Genomic DNA, 20,769 nt, shown 5'->3' on the forward strand with positions numbered 1-20,769 from the left:
TGATATTGTTAAGATCTGTAATCATTATTTTTCTCTCAGTTCCAAGTTTTGGACAATTTTTCTTCACAAAGGGAATACCATCTGGGGTCAGGTAGTAGTATTAATTGTGTAGGGCACCTATTCTTATAATACCTAAGACGTTGTCCTGATGTAAGCACAGATTCATGGAGAATGTTCAGCGCCTTGACCATGGGATTCCCAAGGATATATTTTGAAGGGTAACACATGCAGAGCTGGATATTTTGGTCCCGATTTGCTGCATATTTAAAAGACCATTGCCCTCCAGCTTCCTCAGTGGCTAACTAAGACTAAATACTTCATCAAGTTTACTTTAAGGCATAAGTTATACAACCGAATGTAAACTATAGTGTAGACAGCAGCTTCTCAGTGACAGTGTGATTTTGAGCTGGCCCTGGTGTTCACATTTACTGGACTACTGCTTCCTTTAATTTCCACCTTCAGCTTGTAAAGTCCCCTAAATGAGGAATCGTCTTGAGAAGTTTTCCTTTAGAATTTTCCTTAAATTATTCTTCGTAATTTTCAAGACTGACTCTATGAGGTGAGGCTCTGTTTAAGTGAGAAGAGAAAAGATGGAGGAGAAATAGAAAACATCAGAAGGCCTGCACTTCTGTGACCCCATAGCCACCTGTTCATTACCAGTACAGATCCTGAGAGTGACTCCTCGTTTCCAGGTGTATCAGTGTCTAAGGCTGGAATTATTTGGGAAAGCAGCTCTCATCCTCACGTTGATAGGCCACTCAATGACATTTCTCCTTTTTAGTAAGCTCCAAAAGAATAGCTGTGACAAGCATTGATTCATGGGACTGTAATTGTTGCTTCATCTCTGAATCAAGCAGAAGACTTGCAATCATTTTCATTATTTTCCCTCTTCTCCCTTAGAGAGAGGAACACATCATTATTCCTATTTTAGTATTTTTTTGTCTCATTATTTATTTATTTTTCTTAAAACGGAAGAAAAAGGACAGAATTCAACATCTGCTTAATGCCCAGAGATGGCAGATGTGGTTCCTGATTATATTTAGATCATGGAAGTTGGCAATCTATCTTTCTAAAGTTTCCAGCATTGTCCATGTCTTTATGTTTTTAAGTGGAACTAGATGTCACTTTAATCAATGTTTCATTGATCACTGCATACAAAGACATACATTTCTTCAGCTCCGTAGATACACCAAAGACTTATAATTAAGGACTTTAGTTCATTAAAGATATATGTATATATATATATATATATATATATATATATATATATATACATATATATAATTTATTTTCTACTGAGATACAATTGACATAACACAGTATAAGTTTAAGGTGTATAGCATGGTGGTTTGATATATTTATATATTGCCATATGATTATCCCTGTAGTGTTAGCTAACACATATATCACATCGCATAATTATCACATCACATAATTATCATTCTTTTTTGTGGTGAGAACAATTAAGACCTAGTCTCTTAGCAACTTTGAAGTTTATTATACAGTATCATTGACTATAATCGCTATGCTATTTTGGAAATATAGAAATTGAGGAACTGAGAAGTTACATAGGTCTAACCAAGTATGTATGGAATCCTCATAAGTCTTTATAACATGTGGACTAATCCAACTCATTTATCTGTTTCTGAGCTTCCTGAGACTGTCAAGAGGGCATAGTTTCTGTTAAGTTTGTTCTCCCGACTTCCCACCCAACCTTTCCACATGCATTGTCATTACCATGGTCTAGGCTGCGGTTTCTCTAACCATTTCCTGGAGCCATGGGACTCTTAGGGGGTTCTCCAGGGCCGCTGGGTTGAGACAGGATGCACCCTGCCACCCAGCCCAGAAAAACTCAACTGCAGTGGCCGTTTCCGAGTCTGGAATATTCCTCCTCCCTAACTTCTCATGGCTCGCTCACCAGCTCACCCAGGTTTCTTTTCAAATGTCACCTCCTCAGAGAGCCCTTTTCTGCCTCACTCTGTCCACACCACAGTCTCAACCCTGCTCCCCTCCCCAGCCATCCTCTGACTCCTGCATGGCACTCATCACTCTCTAGCGTCAGCGTATCTGTGTATTTGCTTGTTTGTCTATTGCCTGCCTGCTCTGTCCCCCATTAGAACCTAAGTCCCAGGACGGACCGGAATTCTGCTTAGTTCAGCATTACATCCTCAGGGTGTTAAAAATAAAAACAACAAATAAATATTTGTTTATGAATAAGTGAGTATACTGAGATTCTGCCTAAGATTACATTTAAATAATGTTCTGCTGCTAAAAATATTTTAAAACTGGTGGTCTTCACCCTTAGACTCAGGTTACTGCTCCAGGCTTATAAACCCCAGGCCTGACTTCAGCCTCTCTGTCGTTATTTGTGTTCTAAACACTTCCATGGCTTGATCTTCTATATCGCAGGTGGCTCATGCCACTTCTCAGGTCAGAATTTTTCCATCTGGGACACCTCATTGCCTTCAGAATGTTGTCAAGGGCCTTTTGGCTTTTGACATTTAATGCCCGCCAAAATTTGCCTCACATGCTTTCCTGCACTGATTCCTAGTATCTCCTGGCAGTACTTTTTTCAACATCGATTGCTTTTTTTCTCTTTTCTGTCTTTATTTGCTCAACCTGCAGATCCCCATCTAGATACTCTCTCCTCTGGGAAGCTTTCCCCAATCATATTGCTAGAAAATAACCTTCCAAGGCAATTGATTTGCATTATTCTGGTGGCATGGGTCACATTCTGATTTGTATGGAAAATATTTGTATGTGTATCTTATTTCATTTATTGGCTTGTAAATATCTTAAGAATGAGAACAGTAACTTATCCACGTGGTGAAGTAAACAATCACTGAGCAGTTATTGGAAAATGGATAAAAGAATAAAGAATTTTGTTCTTAATTCTGTAAATCCCTAGTAAAATCCATACCCCTGTCTCTGGGCTAGAGTTAGCTTATTCAGTTGCCCACAAAAAGCAACTAATTGATAACAAACAAGCCAAATATGGCTCAAGGATAAGATGTACCCACAGGAGAAGCATTTCTAGATAATTTTGTTATAGTAGCTTTGGGACCGAGTCAGCCAGGAGTCAAGAGACTGGAGCTCTAACTGTGACTTCCAATCAAATTGTCAGGTTCAGCCCAAGGAAAGCACAGCAAAGAAAACATGGTGTTTCCTTGAGTAGAGAAAATACAAACTCTGCTTTTGCCTGAATTATTCAGATGAAAGCAGAGATTTGGGGTTTGTTTGTTTTGAACGACCTACTCAAAAATGCTGGTTATAGCTAACTTATGATCACAGGCAAGTGTTTTTTTTTTTTTTGACTTTTAAATTTTTGTCTTGAGATATAATTGACATATGATAAGCTATACATATTTAAAGCATAGTTAGATAAACTTTGATGAATCTGTACTTCCATGAAACCATCCCCACAGTTAAGATGATGAAAATATCTATCATTCCCAAAATTATAGGCAAAGTTTTTAAATTTTTATTTTTTGAAATAACATACAGTAAAAATGATGTTTTTTAGGGGGTCATTTTATAAATTCAAAGATATATAGAGATTCATGCAATCACCACCACAATCAGGATGCAGAACATTTCCCAGAAGTCTCCCTTATGCTGTTCCTCTGTCCTCACGTCCTCCCACTAATCCCTGCAACCACTGACCTGTTCTCCATCTCTATAATTCTGTCTTTTCTAAAACGTCATATGAATGGAACCATATCATATATACCCCTTAGAGATGGGCTTTCCTCACTCAGCATAATGCTTTGGATGTTCATTTCAGTAGTTACAGGTTATTAATAGTTTCCTCCCTCCCTCCCTCCCTCCATCCTCCCTCCCTCTCTTCCTCATCCTCTTCCCCACTCCCTCCGTCCCTCCCTCCCTCCATCCTCCTTCCCTCTCTTCCTCATCCTCTTCCCCACTCCTTTTTCTTTTTCTCTTTTTCTCTCTGGCTGAGTCATACTCCATTGCCTAAAAAAAATACAGTTGGTTTATTCATTCATCTGTTGAAGAACATTTGGATTGTTTCCAGGTTTGGGTGGTTATTGAGGTGCTACAAACGTGTGTACAGGTTTTTGTGTGTATAGACAGGGTTTGTTTGTTTGTTTGCTTTGTTTTGTTGCTTTTTTAGATTCCTTTCTACCTTGCTTCAAAAACACTAATGGAGTGAGAACCAAATTTTTCAGTCTACAAAACAGGGAGGAGTTTGAGACGAGTTCTTAGAAAGATGTCCTCCCTGAAGGGAACGGCCATTCTGCCCCTTCATCCATAGCCACGGTGGCTCTATCCATCTATCCCTGCTCTACCCCTAGTTTTCCAGATAACAAAATTCTTGTGGACCTTAGAAATTCTCTTGGTTCCATAGTAGGAGTCCCTGTGCCCTTGTTTTGATGTGTTACATGTTGTATTTGAAATGAGATACATATGTCATAGCAAGTAGTTTCACGCAATCTGGAGTACAGAGTGCTTCTGTTCTAATTAGTGGAACATGAGAGTGAAGCTACAGCTTTGCACTGGTGGAGAAAAAAGGTCTGAAAATAGGACAGCATTGGAAGAATTCCCCATCATAATGGACAGAAGTGGAAAGAACAATCATATATTATTGTTGGAATCTTGAAATTCTTTAGAAATATGAGTCTTGGATTTATTATTGACTCATGTATTGAATCATCTAATTCAATAAATATTTATTGAATCAACTATGTGCCAGGTACTATTGTAACCATATCTTTTCCACAATATTTTATATTAGCATGTTATTAATATGCTATTTTTATTATTTTGTTATATTTGTGTGTTTTTTTGAACAGGGGTCAATTTTACAGCTCGCTCCAGGCTGTTTGCTGTCTTACCTGCAACTCCATCCGAGAGGCCCACGATCATACTGGCTGCTTCCCTGTGCTCAGGGGTCTCGTGGCTGGCTCTGTGCTGCCTCGTATGCTGTTGGTTTAAGAAAAGCAAAAGCAGAAGTATGTAATTTTTTTTTTAGTAAAAATATCTGAAGGGAATGCCATCATTTACAATATATTAACTATTCTTTTTCTTCCCCCAAAGAGACATTTTTATGAGCCTCTGTAACATATCAAACTACATGAAGCCAAATTACTCAACTCATACAGCAGAGACAAGGATTGTCTAACTCTAAATAGTAATCATAGCGATAATAATACCAGCTCTTATTTTTTGAATACTCACTATGGATAGGATTCTAAGTACTTTAGAGATGTGAATTCAGTCAGTTCTCACAACAACTCTGTGAAGTAGGTACTAAGTTCTACATCTGTGTTTCAGGGGTGGAGCATGAAGCCCAGAAAGGCTAAGTGACTTGCCCAAGGTCTCACCGCCAGGATCAAAGTTTGGTTCTCTCCATATCTGACTCTTTGAAACACTGTGCCCTACAGCCCATGTGACCCTCCAAAAGGAGAGTTCAATAAGGGGGGATGTCCTCTGCTTTTTCAGAAGGAAGAGAGTGCTTGGTGTGGTTTTTTGTTGTTTTTTTTTTCGCTAGGAGCATAGAAATTGTGTTTTTAGGCATTTTCCCCGAAGCTGATCTTTTTCTTTCTTTCTTTTTTTTTGGGGGGGGCAGTGGGTGGAGACATGGATGAAACACTTTGACATTAGGAGATACTAGGAAACCAAAGTGATAAGGAAGAGTGAGAATAAAAGAGGTGAAATGAGGAGAGGCAAAGAGAGAAAGTGAAAAATTAAGAAAGGAAAGAGGAGGTAGCCTGGTGCCACCACTAGACAGCTCACTATGCTTGGATTTCTGAGAGATGCTGAGGGATGGAAGCTCCACTAGATGCTCTTTAGTTTGAACCAAGCTTCAGCCTGGTCTCTCCCTCCCTCCCTGGCATCATCAGGCTTCACAGACTTAAAGAAAACTCAAGGATCCCTTGTCTTTCTCAAGAAGAATGGGATCTCATCCTGGTTTGTTGCCTGTGATTTGTTGAATCACGGGTTTTGGTCTTTGTTTTAAAATCTAAAAATCTGTGTGTGTGTGTGTGTGTGTATGTGAGTAGTGCTTTCTGGCTTGAAAGTAAAGACCTTTCATAATTTTTAATCTCATGGTTCGTGAAGTAGGTGATTTAATTCTCATCCTCCATTTTATAGCTAAACTTCCCAGCCATGGAGGGACTGTCCTCTAAGCTCGCTCACCCCATCTCTTCTCTTTTGTTCACCCAACTCTAGAGGAAGCTTCTTCCTGTAGTTACTAAAATTATCAGTTATCTCAGTGTCCTCTTTTTGCTTTTTCAACCTTTCAATATCTTTGGACACATTTCCCTGTATTTAATTTCCATATTTTCTTGACTGGACACAGACTTCTAACTTTCTTTTAAAAAATCTAAAGAGATTAGGAGGAACTTCATGAAAAAATACATAGTAATCAGTTGTATATGAGTAATTTCTAGTTCCCTCTTTATATCTTTCTGTATTTTTCATATTGCTGTAATTAGCATTTATTACTTTAGAATCAGAGAGGATATTGTTCCCCATCTTCCTCCTAGAAAGTGATTCTCTGATCCAGTTGTACAGACTAGAGCAGCACTTTACAAAATTTTGATCTCGGGACCTCATCACACTTTCAGTAATTATCAAAATCCCCAAAGAGCTTTTGTCACTGTGTGTTCTATCTATCAGTATTTCCAAATTAGAAGTTAAGAGAGAACATGTAAAGCTTATTTATTAATTTATTTTAAAATACAAATAAGACATGCATTATATGTTAATATAACATATTTTTAATTTAAAAGCTATGTTTTAAAAATATATAGTGAAAAGAATGACATTTTTTATAAACCCCTTTAATGTCTGCCTGAAAAAAGTCAGCTGGACTCTCTTAGCAGCTTCTGCATTCAGTCTGTTGCAATGTATTGTTTTGGCTGAAGTATATGAAGAAAATCTAGCCTCACTCAGATACATAGTAGAAAAAGGAAGAATATTAATAACCTTTACAGATATTGTAGACATTCTTCTTTGATACTGCACCCAAACTGGACAAAAGGAAGTTACTTAAAGGTACATCTCAATGTACTTTTTGTATTCTGTTACATGAAAATGCACCAGTCTACCTTGTACTTTGAATAGAGATTTTGCGCATGCGTGATTTTGAAACATTATGCTTTGGCCATTTAGGAAATGTTATTTCACTGAGTTATGCAGGTCTACAAAATGCTGATATATTTCCTTCTATAATTTTTTTAAAAAATCACGTTAATATCAACAGAATTAGAAATCTGTGAAGCTTATAGTAGTTGATAAAATTTTTCTAAGTTCTAAAATTTCCCATGTGAGCTTGACTTATATCACTGGCAACAAATACTGTCAATCGTTTCTTTGAAGTTACAGGCTCACTTCATTTACTTAAAAAAAAAATCTCCCAAGTACCAAAGTATGAATAACCATAATTTGTCTTTCAATCATTCTTTCAAGTTCTTTCAACGTAAAAATGGTGTCCTGTGAAAAAAATCAACTAGTTCAGCTCAAAACTCAATCACAAAAGTGCCTTTCCTTGAGAAAATCATCATATGTCTTGGCATGGCATTATCTGACATCATATTACAATTTATTTTTTTTTCTTCTGCCATCCAAACTAGAATAAAAGCTCTATAAGGGCAGACCTGGTGTTTCATACTTACCATTGGCTTTCCAGTGTCTAGAACAATGCCTGGCATGAAGAATATAAATGTATTTTTATTAATATATTTAATGAATAAATGAATAGGAGAGAAGGCATCACTCTAGTCAAGAGCAGACTGAAGATATAAAGTCTTCAATCAAAAGCACACAGCTGTGTGAGCTCTGTGGATTGCACCAATGCCAATTTCCTAGTTTTGATGTCATACTGCAGTTATACAAGTTGTTGGAAGTAGAGAGAAGGCTGGGTGAAGGTGCATGGGTCATCCCTGTACACTTCGTTTGACACTTTCTGTGACTCTATAATTATTTCAAAATAAAATGTTTTTAAAAAGTATTAGTAACATTGCAGCTCTGGTCAACAGAAAGATAACACGAACCACCAAAGTGAGACACATAGTGTCATTTTCTAGCAGCCATTTAACTTTAAATATCAAGATAATACTTCAACATGTAATGGATATAAAAATATTAGATATCTTACATTTTTGAAAAATCAGGTGTGTATTTTACACTTACAGGACATCTCTTTTTGAACTAGTCACTTTTCACATGTTCAGTAACCACATGTGGTGGCAACTATATTGGATGGTAGTTTTATACCTCAATGTTGTGGTCAGTATATGGGATTTTATTTCATTATTCCTTAAGCTCTGAGACTATTAAATGCATTCTACTGCATGTATATCACAATAATTTTGGGGGAGCGGAGAAGGGAAATATCCTAACACTTAGGGCCCATTTATAAGAAAAATGTCACTTTATTCTAAAAAAAGCCAATGTATTTTTTCATTAATACAGAAATAAAAAGTGAAGAGATTTCTGAATCCCAGACTAATGATCAAAAGAATCATAGCCACGTCTCGCCCAAACGCCAAGAATCACAAGTAGAGACTGAAAAAGAAGGCACCATGATGGCAGAAGGTAAGCTTGGACAGTGGGATGATTCCCACAAGAGAAACAAACCCACTGTGTGTGAACTGTAGCCTCCCGCTGGCTGCCAGTTTCTGAATCAGTTTAGTTTATAGCCCCTTCTTTAGCCTTTGTTACTTCTTCTCAAGGAAATTATACCCCAGCATAAGAACACGCAAGTCCAGCTGATTCACTCAGCTACTAACCAGTTATCCGAGTTGATATTTATATATATTTTTTCTTACTAGAAGGTTATGGGTTTAACATTTGAATTCGTTATATAGAGGAAAGAAAAACCAGAGTATAGGCATATAATCTTTCCCTTAGCTAGTGCAAAGCTGCCAGTTTGGCAACATAATTGAATCTGGGAAAGAAGAGAATGGAGTTGCCAAATACTAACTATGCAAAATAGATTGAAAGCAGAACCCTCAAGAAACAAGTCAGCTTTGTTAAGCTCTGCTTTGGTGTTTCGTTGTACTTTTTGCAAAAGGTATTATTTGCCTCTGTTGTGCATGATGCCAGATGATTTTGCTTGTTATATTGTTAAATTGTCATTAGAGATGCTGCCAAGCAGAGAAAAGATAAGCATTTATTGCAGACCAATGTTTTGTCCTTCTAAGGACACAGAAATTACAAAGACAATGGGCAGAACACAAGATGGATTTGCCAAGTACGAGTATGGTGTATGAAAAACATGAAACTTCCATGGATCTGAAATATTTTGAAACATATGCTCTAAACAGGAGAATCTTCCTTTTTTTCCCCTAAATGATAGCCAATTATCATGATATTTTCTGCTCGAAAAGGAATCCAAATCTTACCAGTTCTGAGTGGATGTTTCACCAAACCATAGCAGTCCGAAGTTGTTCTGCCTCTAATGAGTTTAAAGAACTCTGGTGACTGTGTGTATCGGTGTATCAGTTTGTTTGCCTGTTTGGATTTTTTCCCACAGAGTAAATGAGGGGGTTTTGTTTTGTTTGGTTTTTTTTTAAGTTTCCCATCAAATTAGCCATCCATACTCCATTCACCTCCTGGACCTGCCTCAAAAAGTAGTAGGGAATGTGAGTGGGTGGGGGTGTGAAGGATGAAGATAGAGAGAAGGGGGCAGGAATCTTTCTAGATTCCATCTAAGACCACTTTGACTTTGGTTTCCAGAAGCTTCTTGTCCATATTATGGCGTGCAAATTCAGGACAGGTGTTTGAAAATGGTCCTCTGAACCCAGCTCTGTGAAGAAGGGCATATTCAACTGCATTTTCCAGCGAACAGCAGGAGTGATGCTAATCTTTCCCCTAATCTAATATGGCCATTTACATGAAACTCAGTTTCCCGGCTTAAATTAACTACATTGCACAGTCCACAATGCCTGGATGTTTTATTAAGGGACATTTTTTATGTGGGAGCTTATTAATAAATTATCAGGAATGAAGCAAGGGACAGGACTCCTGTGGAAGAGTTTAGATTGAAGAGATGGAAGAATGAAAGAGGCCATTTTATTAGGACATCCAAGTTAAAAGTAGAAAGATGTGTGATCCAAATCCTCCCCTGGGGATCAGAGCGGATTTGTTTTCTTATCTTCTAAGTTTTGTCCGAATCTTAAGAACATTGTTTCCAAGGGAAGTAACGAGGCATCTCTTGCTTTTCTTTGGAGATTATTACCAGCTACAAAACATCTAATTATTGTTAGCTTTAAATAAATTAGGTTTTATTTTATTATTACCATGGCACTCTAGTTTCCTTTTCCTTCTGTGTTTTTAAACTTGTGGCATTTGCTGATCAAGCGATTGGCCGTCTCTCTCATAAGCACTCTGCAAACACACAGCATCACCATCACATATTTAGCTGGTAGAATCAAGCATTTTGACTGTCCAGTAGATTCAGACTGTAAATTCACGTTACGGCTTTTAGCAAAAATTGTATGTACGCAGCAGGGAAGGGAGTAAAGCATGCATCCCTTGTGTTTTACGTTTACCAGGGTTTTTGACATAGGGAGCATCTGAGCTAGCTTTTAACATTCACATCTGCTTTTGTGACTTTGCTACTCAGAAGATTTAATGAATTACCAGCCTCAGTTAGACAGGCAGGAGAATGTAACAGTTAAGAGCGTGAAACTCGGGTGTCAGCAAGACTGGGTTTAATCCTGATTCCCTTGTTGACTTACTTCGTGGCCTCCAGCAGGTCCACAGTCCTCTCTGTGCCTTTTGGTTTCCTCATCAGGAAGATTGTCCTAAGAATACTGCCCACACTCAGATGTTGTGATGCTGATTGAGTTAATGTCACTCTAGAGTGCGGAAAGATTCCTGGCGTATTGTATGTGCTGTGTATGTGTTACTTATTGTTGGTCTTTCTCGTTACTTAGGACTCAACGCCCTCCAAGACCTGACTCCACTGTGTCTTCCTCCTCCTGCTCTGGGTTTCATCTTCTTGCCCCGTCCTCACACTCACCTGTTAAAACCTCCTCAAGCTTTTCAACACCAGCTGCTATGCCCTTTTTTTTCATAAAATCTTCTCTAATCCTCCCCACCTCAATGAAAATGAATATTTTCCTCTTTGGGGTTCCAAAAATACTGAAATCATACCTCCATAGTAGCACTTAATGGTTTTTGGAATTTGTCACATAAAGATGGCTCTCTGTTCCCACAGGCCAATGGTTCTTAACTAGGGGCAATTTTGTCTCCCAAGTAGGGTGACCAAATCATCCTGGCTTTCCTAGAACTTTCATAGTTTTAAAAATGAAAGCCTTGTGTCTCAGTAGCTCCCTCAGTCTCAGACGAATTGGGACATTTGGTCATCCTACCTCCATCAGATCCTTGCATTGTCTGGAGACATTTTTGTTGTCACAGTTTGGGGGAGGGGGATGCTCCTAACATCTAGTGAAAAGAGATCACCCCCACCACAAAGATGATCTGGCTCAAGATGTCAGTAATTCCAAGGTTGAGAAATCCTGGCAGAAGCAATTACTCGTCTTTGTAACATTTAGGTGAGAGATTGCTGGAATTACAATGAATGAACTTAAATTTTATCTTCCAATACATATTAAATAAGTATTTATTTATTTCCTGAGTTTTTTTGTACCTTATAAGGTCCTTTCTGTATAGTTACAAAGAGATGATATTTGGCTTCCTATCCTTTATGAATTTCTAATATGATTGGGACACAAGAATAATATTTGGGGGAAAATGAAAGAACAATTCCAGGCAATAAACAGTTAAGTGTAAAGCAATCACAACAAACAATATGTATTTGAAGAATTTGAAGAGGGGAGAGAATGCCAAAGGAGAGAAAGAATGCCATTATCCTAAGCTACATGTTTAGTGCTTCCAGCTCCCAAATCATATCACACGGTTTCAAATCCCAATTGCTAAGGGCTTAATTGTGTACTTTGCACAAACTCAGGTTCACAGAAGAGGAGGGAAGCAGCCCTGCTTTGCTCTGCTGAAGCTCAGTTTTGTACCATTCCTTCTCACCTGTTCCCTTATTCCCCTTATTTGGTTAATATCCCCCAAATCTCCCAGGCTAGACACCTCAGAGTTACCTTTAACTGCTAGTCTCCCGTTACCACCCTGCCCCCTTGTTTGCTAGGTTTTATCAATTCCACCTCTGTTGTGTCTTGGTTTTCATCTCCCACCCACTCCACTTCCCAGATATATCTTCAGTTCAGCCTCAGTTAATACACTCCTTATAGATGTTCTTCCTTCACTCTTTCTCTTTTCCCACCAGGACAGTATTCCCTGTACACAGAGAATAAGACTCTCGGTTTCAAGATACCCTTCTATAATGTACCCACAGATCTAAAGTTTCCATTCTTTCCAATCCCAGATCAAATACTTTTTCTCTTTTTTTCAAAATCTTTTATCTAGAAGGAATAGTCGCCTTCTGTCCACTTTTGTGACACCTCCCTTTTATTCATTTAACACCTTTTATATGTAATATAATTATTTGTTTTTATCTTGTCCAGATTCTTCTGTTTAAGTTCTGTATCTCTTCTAATCCCAGCAGCACATTTACCAGAGGGTGTTAGGACATGAGACCATTGATCACCATTGTTGAGTAAATGATGAAGGTAGAGATGAAATGAGCCTTTCTCCTTTCCCTCTCCCCTTTCCAGAGACCCCTAGATTCCAGCAGTTCCTACAACTGCTGACAAAAAAAGAACGGCTACTCATCTCATCTAAAAGAGATGGAGAAATTTTATCCTGGTTCATAAGATTAACAACAGGGCAATGGCCACACATCTTTTGGGTCCTAACAGTGGGCAAAAAGCGACAACTTCCTTCCAGGCGATGCTGTCTGCTGGCCACCTGAGTTTCCTCTCCCAGTTTCCTGGGGACTGCCTTTGTCTTTGCAGGACAGCTGCTGCTGGAGATCTCAGTGCTACCTTCTCCAAATCGCACCCTGATCTGTGCCTGGCTACTGGTCACTATTGTGTGTGTGTATGTGAAATACATGCCCCGAATATTGGGAATGAAAGACTGACGTGTGAAAAGGGGCTCCATACCATGCAAGTGTGACCATAAACATTAACTTTGTGGATTTCTTATCTCTACCACGTTTGAATTCTACTGACTGTATATGCTATGTGTTGTGAATGTAAAATAAAAAAGACTGTCAATTTACCTTTTTGTAAGTACAAATCTATAGGAATGACAGGGAGAGGAGAGGAGAGGGCTGGCCTCAAGATGCCTGGAAACAGTGAAGAGCAAAACAGTTTAGAACAAGAAATTGTCCCAAGTTCCCAAGGAAGTAAAACTATATTTGGAAGTTATTAATAAATAGCATGTCCATTCCATATAATAAAGAGATATGAACATCTCCTAATTTAAAGACATAAATAAAATCTATCACTTACTCCTTAAGGAAACTTTAAAATAAAATAACCAGCAATAAATAAGATGCCTGGTAAATAAGATGGAGCGTTCCAATGCTATTTGCAACCGAGATCCAATATTACCTTTAACAACGGAATATTAGAAGAATTCCTACTTAAATGAGGATAAAACACAGAGCTCATTCTTACCATAATTTTATAACATATATTTTGGGATGGGAAGAAACAAAGTCAGATATAAAACAAAATTTAGAGGACAATTTTGGAGAAGATATATGATGATTTTCAGATGATTATTTAATGGTAACTTAAAGAGTCAACCACTAACTGCTATAATTTATAAATAACTTGAGTAACTTACTCAAATATAATGTCAGTCTATGCAAAAATCATATTGTATAAGCCCATGGTATACAGTTAGGAAAGACAAAGAAATACACGTTAGTGACAAAGAATATGCTGCCTTGGAGAAAAAAATCTAAACAAGAGATATATGGGACTTATATAAAAAATAAACTATATTTTATTGAATAGTTTAAAGAGAAGACTTGAATACATAGGGAATTACAGCATGTTTCTAATTAGGTTGACTAATATTGCAAAGACCTCAGTTATTTCTATATTAACTTTGGTTTAACACAGTTCCAGTTATTTCATACAGGAGTAGAACAGTATAAGATGATTCTAAGATTCTTCAGAAACTATAGATCAATACTAGAAAACTAATTTTTTACAGGAAATTGTTTTATTTGGCAGTGGGAAAAGGTAGCTCAACCAGAGAGATAATATTTATGTCACTCTTCTTCAGACAATGTGATACTGACACAAGAATATATGAGCACATTATGAGAAATAATCTCAATTAGGTATAGATATAGATATTAGATATAGAAATGTAACATGTGATGGAGATAATAAAAATAAAGGAAAACACAAGCATTAGTCTATAAATGGGGCTATAAATTTGACTATTTAGAACATTTATTAATCTAGATTCACACTTCAAAAAATACACCAAAGTAAACTGTAGATAGATTAATGAGTTAAATTACGTTTACTAAAACATAGCCATTGCTAGAGTATTACAAACATAATAAAGTGGAGATTACTTATGATATGTGGGATTAAAGGCATTTTTTTCTTTATCTTCTAAAAATTTTCATACTTCCTTATTTGCCATGCATTGCTTATTAAAAATAAATAATAATTTTTCATTTAAAGGAACAAATAATCTAGAAAGGACATTGGTGATAGTATTTATAATATTTATCCATTAATATTAATACTTACCAATTAATAATGAATAATTTAATGTTATTTATTAATTATGTATATGTCTTCTTCAATAAGTGGGCAGGACTGTGCCCTTATTGACAAATGAGAAACCAAAGTGGAGCCCATTCTTTATGCTGGCTGATCAGCCATCCACCTTGCTGCTTTAGATCCTATTTAGGCTTCAAAACAGAGGTCATTATACTGGGTCTTTTGTACTGAATCCAGGTCATCCAACACTAAATGCAGCACATGGAGACTATGCTATGAAAATATAAAGGGTGGGAGTGGGGTGGGGAGAGGGGAGATTCATTGTTAATTATCCCATTGCAAAAGAAACCAATAAGTGAAATAAGTCAGAGAAAGGCAAATACTGTCTTTGATATCACCAATACTGTGATATCACTTATATGTGGAATCTAAAAAATACAACAAACTAGTGAATGAAACAAAAAAGCAGGAAAAAAAAATAAAAAGAAGCCAATGACTACTACCCACACAAATTTTTAAAATCGTAGCTCAGCATATTTCTTGCCCAAGAAAGTTCTGGAAGCCAAAAGAGATCAAGGTTACCTGGAAAAGTTTCACTGACTGTGGATGAACCTGGATGGACCCAAAACCATGGAGTCTTCCTTTTCATAGAGAAAGGATCTGTGTTCCCATATTTTACCCCATTCTTCCTGAAACTTGATCAAACCCACAAACGGGACTCTGAGATAACGTGGAGGAGCAATGTGAAATGCTATCTTTCCATTTTAATGGGGACTCACCAATGAGGTGGAGGTGGAAAGGAGGCATGCCGTTTCATACGATTTGATACTCACTATTCTTCCTTCCCTAAAACCCAAATATTCAGCTGAATGCCTTAGGACACATATCTGCTATAAATTCATTTTTTTTATCTCATTTGTCTGAGATCTAAGCTTCCTGTGGAGGTCCAAGATCAAAGGATCGGATTCCTTCTGATGTCGGTGCTGACATATAATGTGTGCTGACTTAGTTCTGTCTATAACCTCACAGTGGGAAGTGGCCAGCCCCCCTCTGCACCTTTACTCAGTGCACTCTCATTTCAGCTGGGGAGTCTGTCAGCTATGTTGCTGATTGGAGCTGCCATGTAAATAATTCATGGGAGATTTTTAAATGGTTTTGGGCCTGCAGAGGAAAGCTACACTCGTGTTAGTCTTTTATGAATAGACGCAGACCTGAAGAACAAGGGAGAATAGATTTCCAAAGACGGTCTCTCAAAAACAGGATAACAATACCTTCAATGGATTGAAAATAGGTGACTTGCAGTGTTTGATTCCCCTTACATAAGATGGTATTGGTTGTACCAAGGGATAAAAATGCAAAGCCCTTTTTCCTTCTTAAACTTTGCTTCTATCTGACAATTGAGTATTCTTGTTGTTTGGTTATTTGCTGATCTTGATAAACTATATCTTTTTCTCCTGGTGGGAGCGGTAATTATAGAGATGACACCAAGCTCAATACTTGGCGTAGGATTGGGCTTAACAGAGGGACAAGGTTAATGGCAAAAAAAGTTCCTTCCCTGAAGGAACTCAAAGTCCTAAGAGGAAGGTGAGACTATCATACAAGGAAAGGTGTCCAGTAACAGAAAGAGTTGCCCAAGTCAAATGAGGAACTCCAGCCAACAAGTATTGAGGCACAAATCAATGTAGTTTAAGCTGTCAAGGAACAGTTCTGGAAGGATTTGAAGATCCCATAAGTGAGACTAGGATAACCTGAAAGCTCTAAGCAAGAGAATTATCCCATAGTTAGAGGACCATGGCAGATACATGCTAGGCAAAATGACTGTGGAAGAAGAGAGAGAAGATGTGGATAATGTGGGCTTCGTAGAATATTAACTGACACATCATCAAAACTATATAAACAACATGATTACTTATCTTGTTTTACTGCTCCAAATTAACAGTGTGTTATATATATTTTATATATAGAGAGAGTACTCAGATTTATATTATGTTGCTATTACCTTCTTTCTTCCTCACCTCAGCTCCCATTCATTGTTGGATTAGATTGAGGTGGGAAATTGTTACCCTTTGCCTCAATACTGTCTCTTACACCATGATATAGACATGATGACTGTCTCCGAACACAAGCCAAGATGGGTCTCAGTAAACTAAGAGAGGATAATAATACACAGGTTCATAAATTAACATCTACTTTGTATTTAAAACTATACATGTACAAAAAGTTCACTGTCAGTCGCTGTTAGATTGAGGAACAGGTCCTGAGAGCAGGGGAGGGGATTAAGGAGAGACGGGGTCAGGAGGGTGGTGTACAAGCACACACACACTTTATTTCTCGTCAAACTTGTTTTTATATATTGCAGTAGACAGTACATGTTTTTGTTAAAATGACCAAACCGAATCATCAGATAGTATTTCCTTAATGTTGAAGTTATAGTACAAAACATTCTGCGAACCAGGATATAAACATGCGTGAGAGCAGACTGTGACTACTGAAGCATTCCGAGTGCAAACTATTGTTAGAGAAATCACAAGCAACCTCACGGGCTAAGACTCACATCTTCTCTAATAACTCTTTCGGGTCCTGTCAAGAATTAAACAGGACTTTGCCATGCTTTAAGCTGCAAGGACCGTGTCAACTTGCAGCTGGTTCCCAACAGTTCACATTATGCATTTGGTGGTGAGATATGAGATAAGCAGGGATGGGAAATGTCATGCCCCACTCTCATGCATGTATCCAGCCAGACTTTCTTCTTAACTCCCCACTGCCATCTTAACTTTACACAGTATATTGTGTGGTTCTCACAGTACAGACTCTGGAGCCACAAGTCTTGACCTCTGTAATGTAAGTAAGATCTGCCATTCCTTTATATGTTGTCTTAAGAAGTTACTTAATCTCTCTGTATCTCAATGGCTTCCCTTCTAAGAGGGAGATAATGATAGCACTTACTTCACAGAGTGCTGGTAAGGATTAAATTATATATATGTATATATATATATGTGTATGTATATATATTTATATATATATATAAATTGGTGGCCAGCATGTGATAATTGCTATAATTGCTATATAAGTGTTACTTTAAATGATTATTATCCTCTCTCTCTTCAAAGAACACATACTGGAATGTATAAGGATGAGTATCATTAACATAGAATAATTTTGAATTTCCTTTAATTTGTTTAAAAACAATAATTTGGGCTTCCCTGGTGGCGCAGTGGTTGAGAGTCCACCTGCCGATGTAGGGGACACGGGTTCGTGCCCCGGTCCGGGAAGATCCCACATGCTGTGGAGCAATTAGGCCCGTGAGCCACAACTACTGAGCCTGCGCGTCTGGAGCCTGTGCTCTGCAACAAGAGAGGCCGCGATAGTGAGAGGCCCGCGCGCCGCGATGAAGAGTGGCCCCCGCTTGCCACAACTAGAGAAAGCCCTCGCACAGAAACGAAGACCCAACACAGCCAAAAATAAACAAAATAAAAAAATAAGACCCCAAGATCACTATTAAAAAAATTATATATACACACTCATATGGATATGTGTTTTTTATATATTTATCTCTGCATATGTTTATATTTATGTTTTTGTAAAATCAAAAATATTTAAATGATGAATTTGGCTTAAAAGCCAAAAGTATTAATAAGACTTGTTTTTAGAGCTCACATTTCTAAATACAGGTGTGAGTTAACCCACTTGGTAAGGTCTGACTCTGGCCTAATTTTCATATTTAAGCTGCCATGCTTACAATGAAAAATCCTGATTGACTTATTAACATCATAAAAGTTTTTTTCTGGGAAGCTATATTATCAACTTTGTGTTAGTTAATATTAATTATCAGTTGGGCTTAGGATATCGTGTTTTTCTTTTTTTTTTCTGAAAAAGTATGTATTCCCAAAGATATTTGGAAATCGATAAGTTGATATAACTCAATCTTTAATTAGCTGGAGATATCTTTTCAGGAATGCTAAATGTGCCAAATGTGCAATCAGCTGTTTGAGGACCAAGTCTATTTCTCCTCCTTCTTTTCTCTCACAGATTTGAGGATGAAGGTCATGCTGGGCAAGCTGAACCAGCTCCCCCATCAGGCACGGAATGGTGTGTCCAGAAGGAAGGTGAGCCGCCGTGCAGTCCAAGAGGAAGGTGGCAGCCGAGAAGAGGCTGAGGCCGCTGTGCCTGCTCCCGGTACTGCCAGTGTCGCATCACATGGGAACACGTGTGCTTTGGGTTCTCCTGCGCAGCAGCTGTACCTGCAGGAGACTGGGAGCTGGAAGGAGTCCCAGGAGCAGGTGCTCCGATACCAGCTGTCGGGCCAAGATCAGCTGCTGCTGCCCTGCCCAGACCTCAGACGAGAGACGCAGCGATTGCAGGGCCGGAGTCGCCTGGGCAAGGAGCATGTCAGCCTGAGGCTGCCCCAGGAGAAGCCAGCCTCCTGCAGTGCCGCCGAGGCATTCTGCCTCCATTCAGTGTGTCCGGAGGCCGTTCAGGGGCAGCTGTGATCAAGGAGTAGTGAGGGCATTTGAAAGTCGTGATGTTCAAAATATATCTGGATCATGGTGAGTAGGGGAGATGAGGCCTGAGCAGTCTGGACACTAAGAAGGGAGAATATGGATTCTGAATTCTCTGTCTTCAACTTTAAAACGGAAGACAGTCATATAAATGAATGTACATTGAAATGGTATCTGATACATCTTTTGTATTTATCACGAATCCTAGTCCAATGTCAGGCAAATAATAGGTTCCCAAATACTAGATAATTTTTTACTTGTTTTTAGCTTAAGCTGGTTATCTTTCTGATTTCCCAATTTTAATAACGGTGTAATGCTGATTTATACCAGTAGGGGGTGGTATTAAGCTTCCTCTAGGATGATCACCCACAAAGCTTTGGGCTTCTCTTATTGAAGGGATCATGAAAAAGTCTGGTCTGCTACAGCTATTTCTGCAGTGTTCAAGCAAAACATTTCTTTTTCCTATGGGAATATTTGAAGGACAGGAGAAGACCCCGCTCCCTGGTCTGTCAGCCTTACCTTCCAACCACCAGGCAACCACCTGGTTTTTCACAAGATGATTTTATTTCATGGCTTGAATTCAATCATTATTAGGAGCCCACAGTTGAGCAAACATACCAAGCTTGCACCTCATGAGTACTGATCCATGGAAATTGAGATTTTTTGGGCTTTGCTGAGATTTTAGTTAAGGACAAAATATAAAAATAGCAAGTTTGGGTAAGGAAATTGTCCATGGACCACAGTTATATTTTTCAATAGTTCTTTCTGTTAATAACTGAGCCAAATTTACAAGTGGAAAAAAACTGTATTGGGAGACTAGAGGTGACCAAGTGGCCAAGTGGATTATCAGCTAACTTAATTATTAGAGAACTAACTGCTTTTTGGAGAAGACAGTGCATGGGAGAGATTACATCATATGCAGCCTCTCTAGGCTGTGTGCTAGGGCTTCAGGTGGAGACCAGAGCAGAGGGTTAGCTATGCTGATAAGTTGAGTAAGGATATGAAAGGCAGTTCCACCCAATTCACACATTTGCAGAGGGCCCATCTGTGTCCTAACTAACATACTTTAAGCAGCCTGTGTCCTTGGCTGTGGATCCAGGAGGTCTTATGCACCAAGGGAGTAAAGCCAAGACCGCAAAGGTGAAGAAAATATCTAGAAAGAACTTGCTCTGAGCTTTTCCCTAAATCGAAACCAGGATTTTCCAATCTCTGAAAGATGAAGGGGCTGTCCTATGTTTGAATTGGGGCAGAGGAAGGAAACACACTCTTCCATGGCAGAATTTAAACAATGATGTCCTGGAATTAGCCCCGGAGGAGGTATTAATGGCAGAAAGTCATCATCTGAGGGCATCAGCAGGAAGGTATGTCTCACTCTACCATGAGCTGGCAGGGAAGTTCTCAGCCCCTGTGTCCATTCTTTAGGTGTCTCGCAGACATCTCAGATCTTAAAGCTGCCCCTGAAAGGAGGTAGGCAGTCTTCTCTGTGACACTGTGTTGGATTCTCTGGGTCCTCAGAGAGCTGTGATCTTTCACTACAAAAACATTTCAGAAGTTCAGGCTTTTGACGAGTAGAAAACTGCCCACTAAGGGTTTGTCTGTACATTCTCCCTTTCACCACCTCCAATTCCAGCCCA

The 20,769-nt window shown here is 38.5% G+C and overlaps 1 protein-coding gene across 1 annotated transcript in view; it reads left to right on the forward strand.

The window, feature by feature from the left end:
• PKHD1 (PKHD1 ciliary IPT domain containing fibrocystin/polyductin) overlaps positions 1–19,331 on the forward strand; it is a 425,169-nt gene extending 405,838 nt beyond the window's left edge. Inside the window, exons 64-66 of the mRNA XM_089918628.1 lie at positions 4,812–4,970; positions 8,437–8,559; positions 18,666–19,331. Of these exons, the coding sequence (XP_089774754.1) occupies positions 4,812–4,970; positions 8,437–8,559; positions 18,666–19,126 (743 nt within the window). The 3' untranslated portion in view covers positions 19,127–19,331. The remainder of the gene's footprint in view (positions 1–4,811; positions 4,971–8,436; positions 8,560–18,665) is intronic.
• Positions 19,332–20,769: the final 1,438 nt, after the last annotated feature.

This window comes from Delphinapterus leucas, chromosome 10 (assembly GCF_059928025.1).
Source record: "Delphinapterus leucas isolate spDelLeu-1000000601 "Yukka" chromosome 10, BTC_Dleu_Yukka2, whole genome shotgun sequence".
NCBI classification, from domain to species: domain Eukaryota; kingdom Metazoa; phylum Chordata; class Mammalia; order Artiodactyla; family Monodontidae; genus Delphinapterus; species Delphinapterus leucas.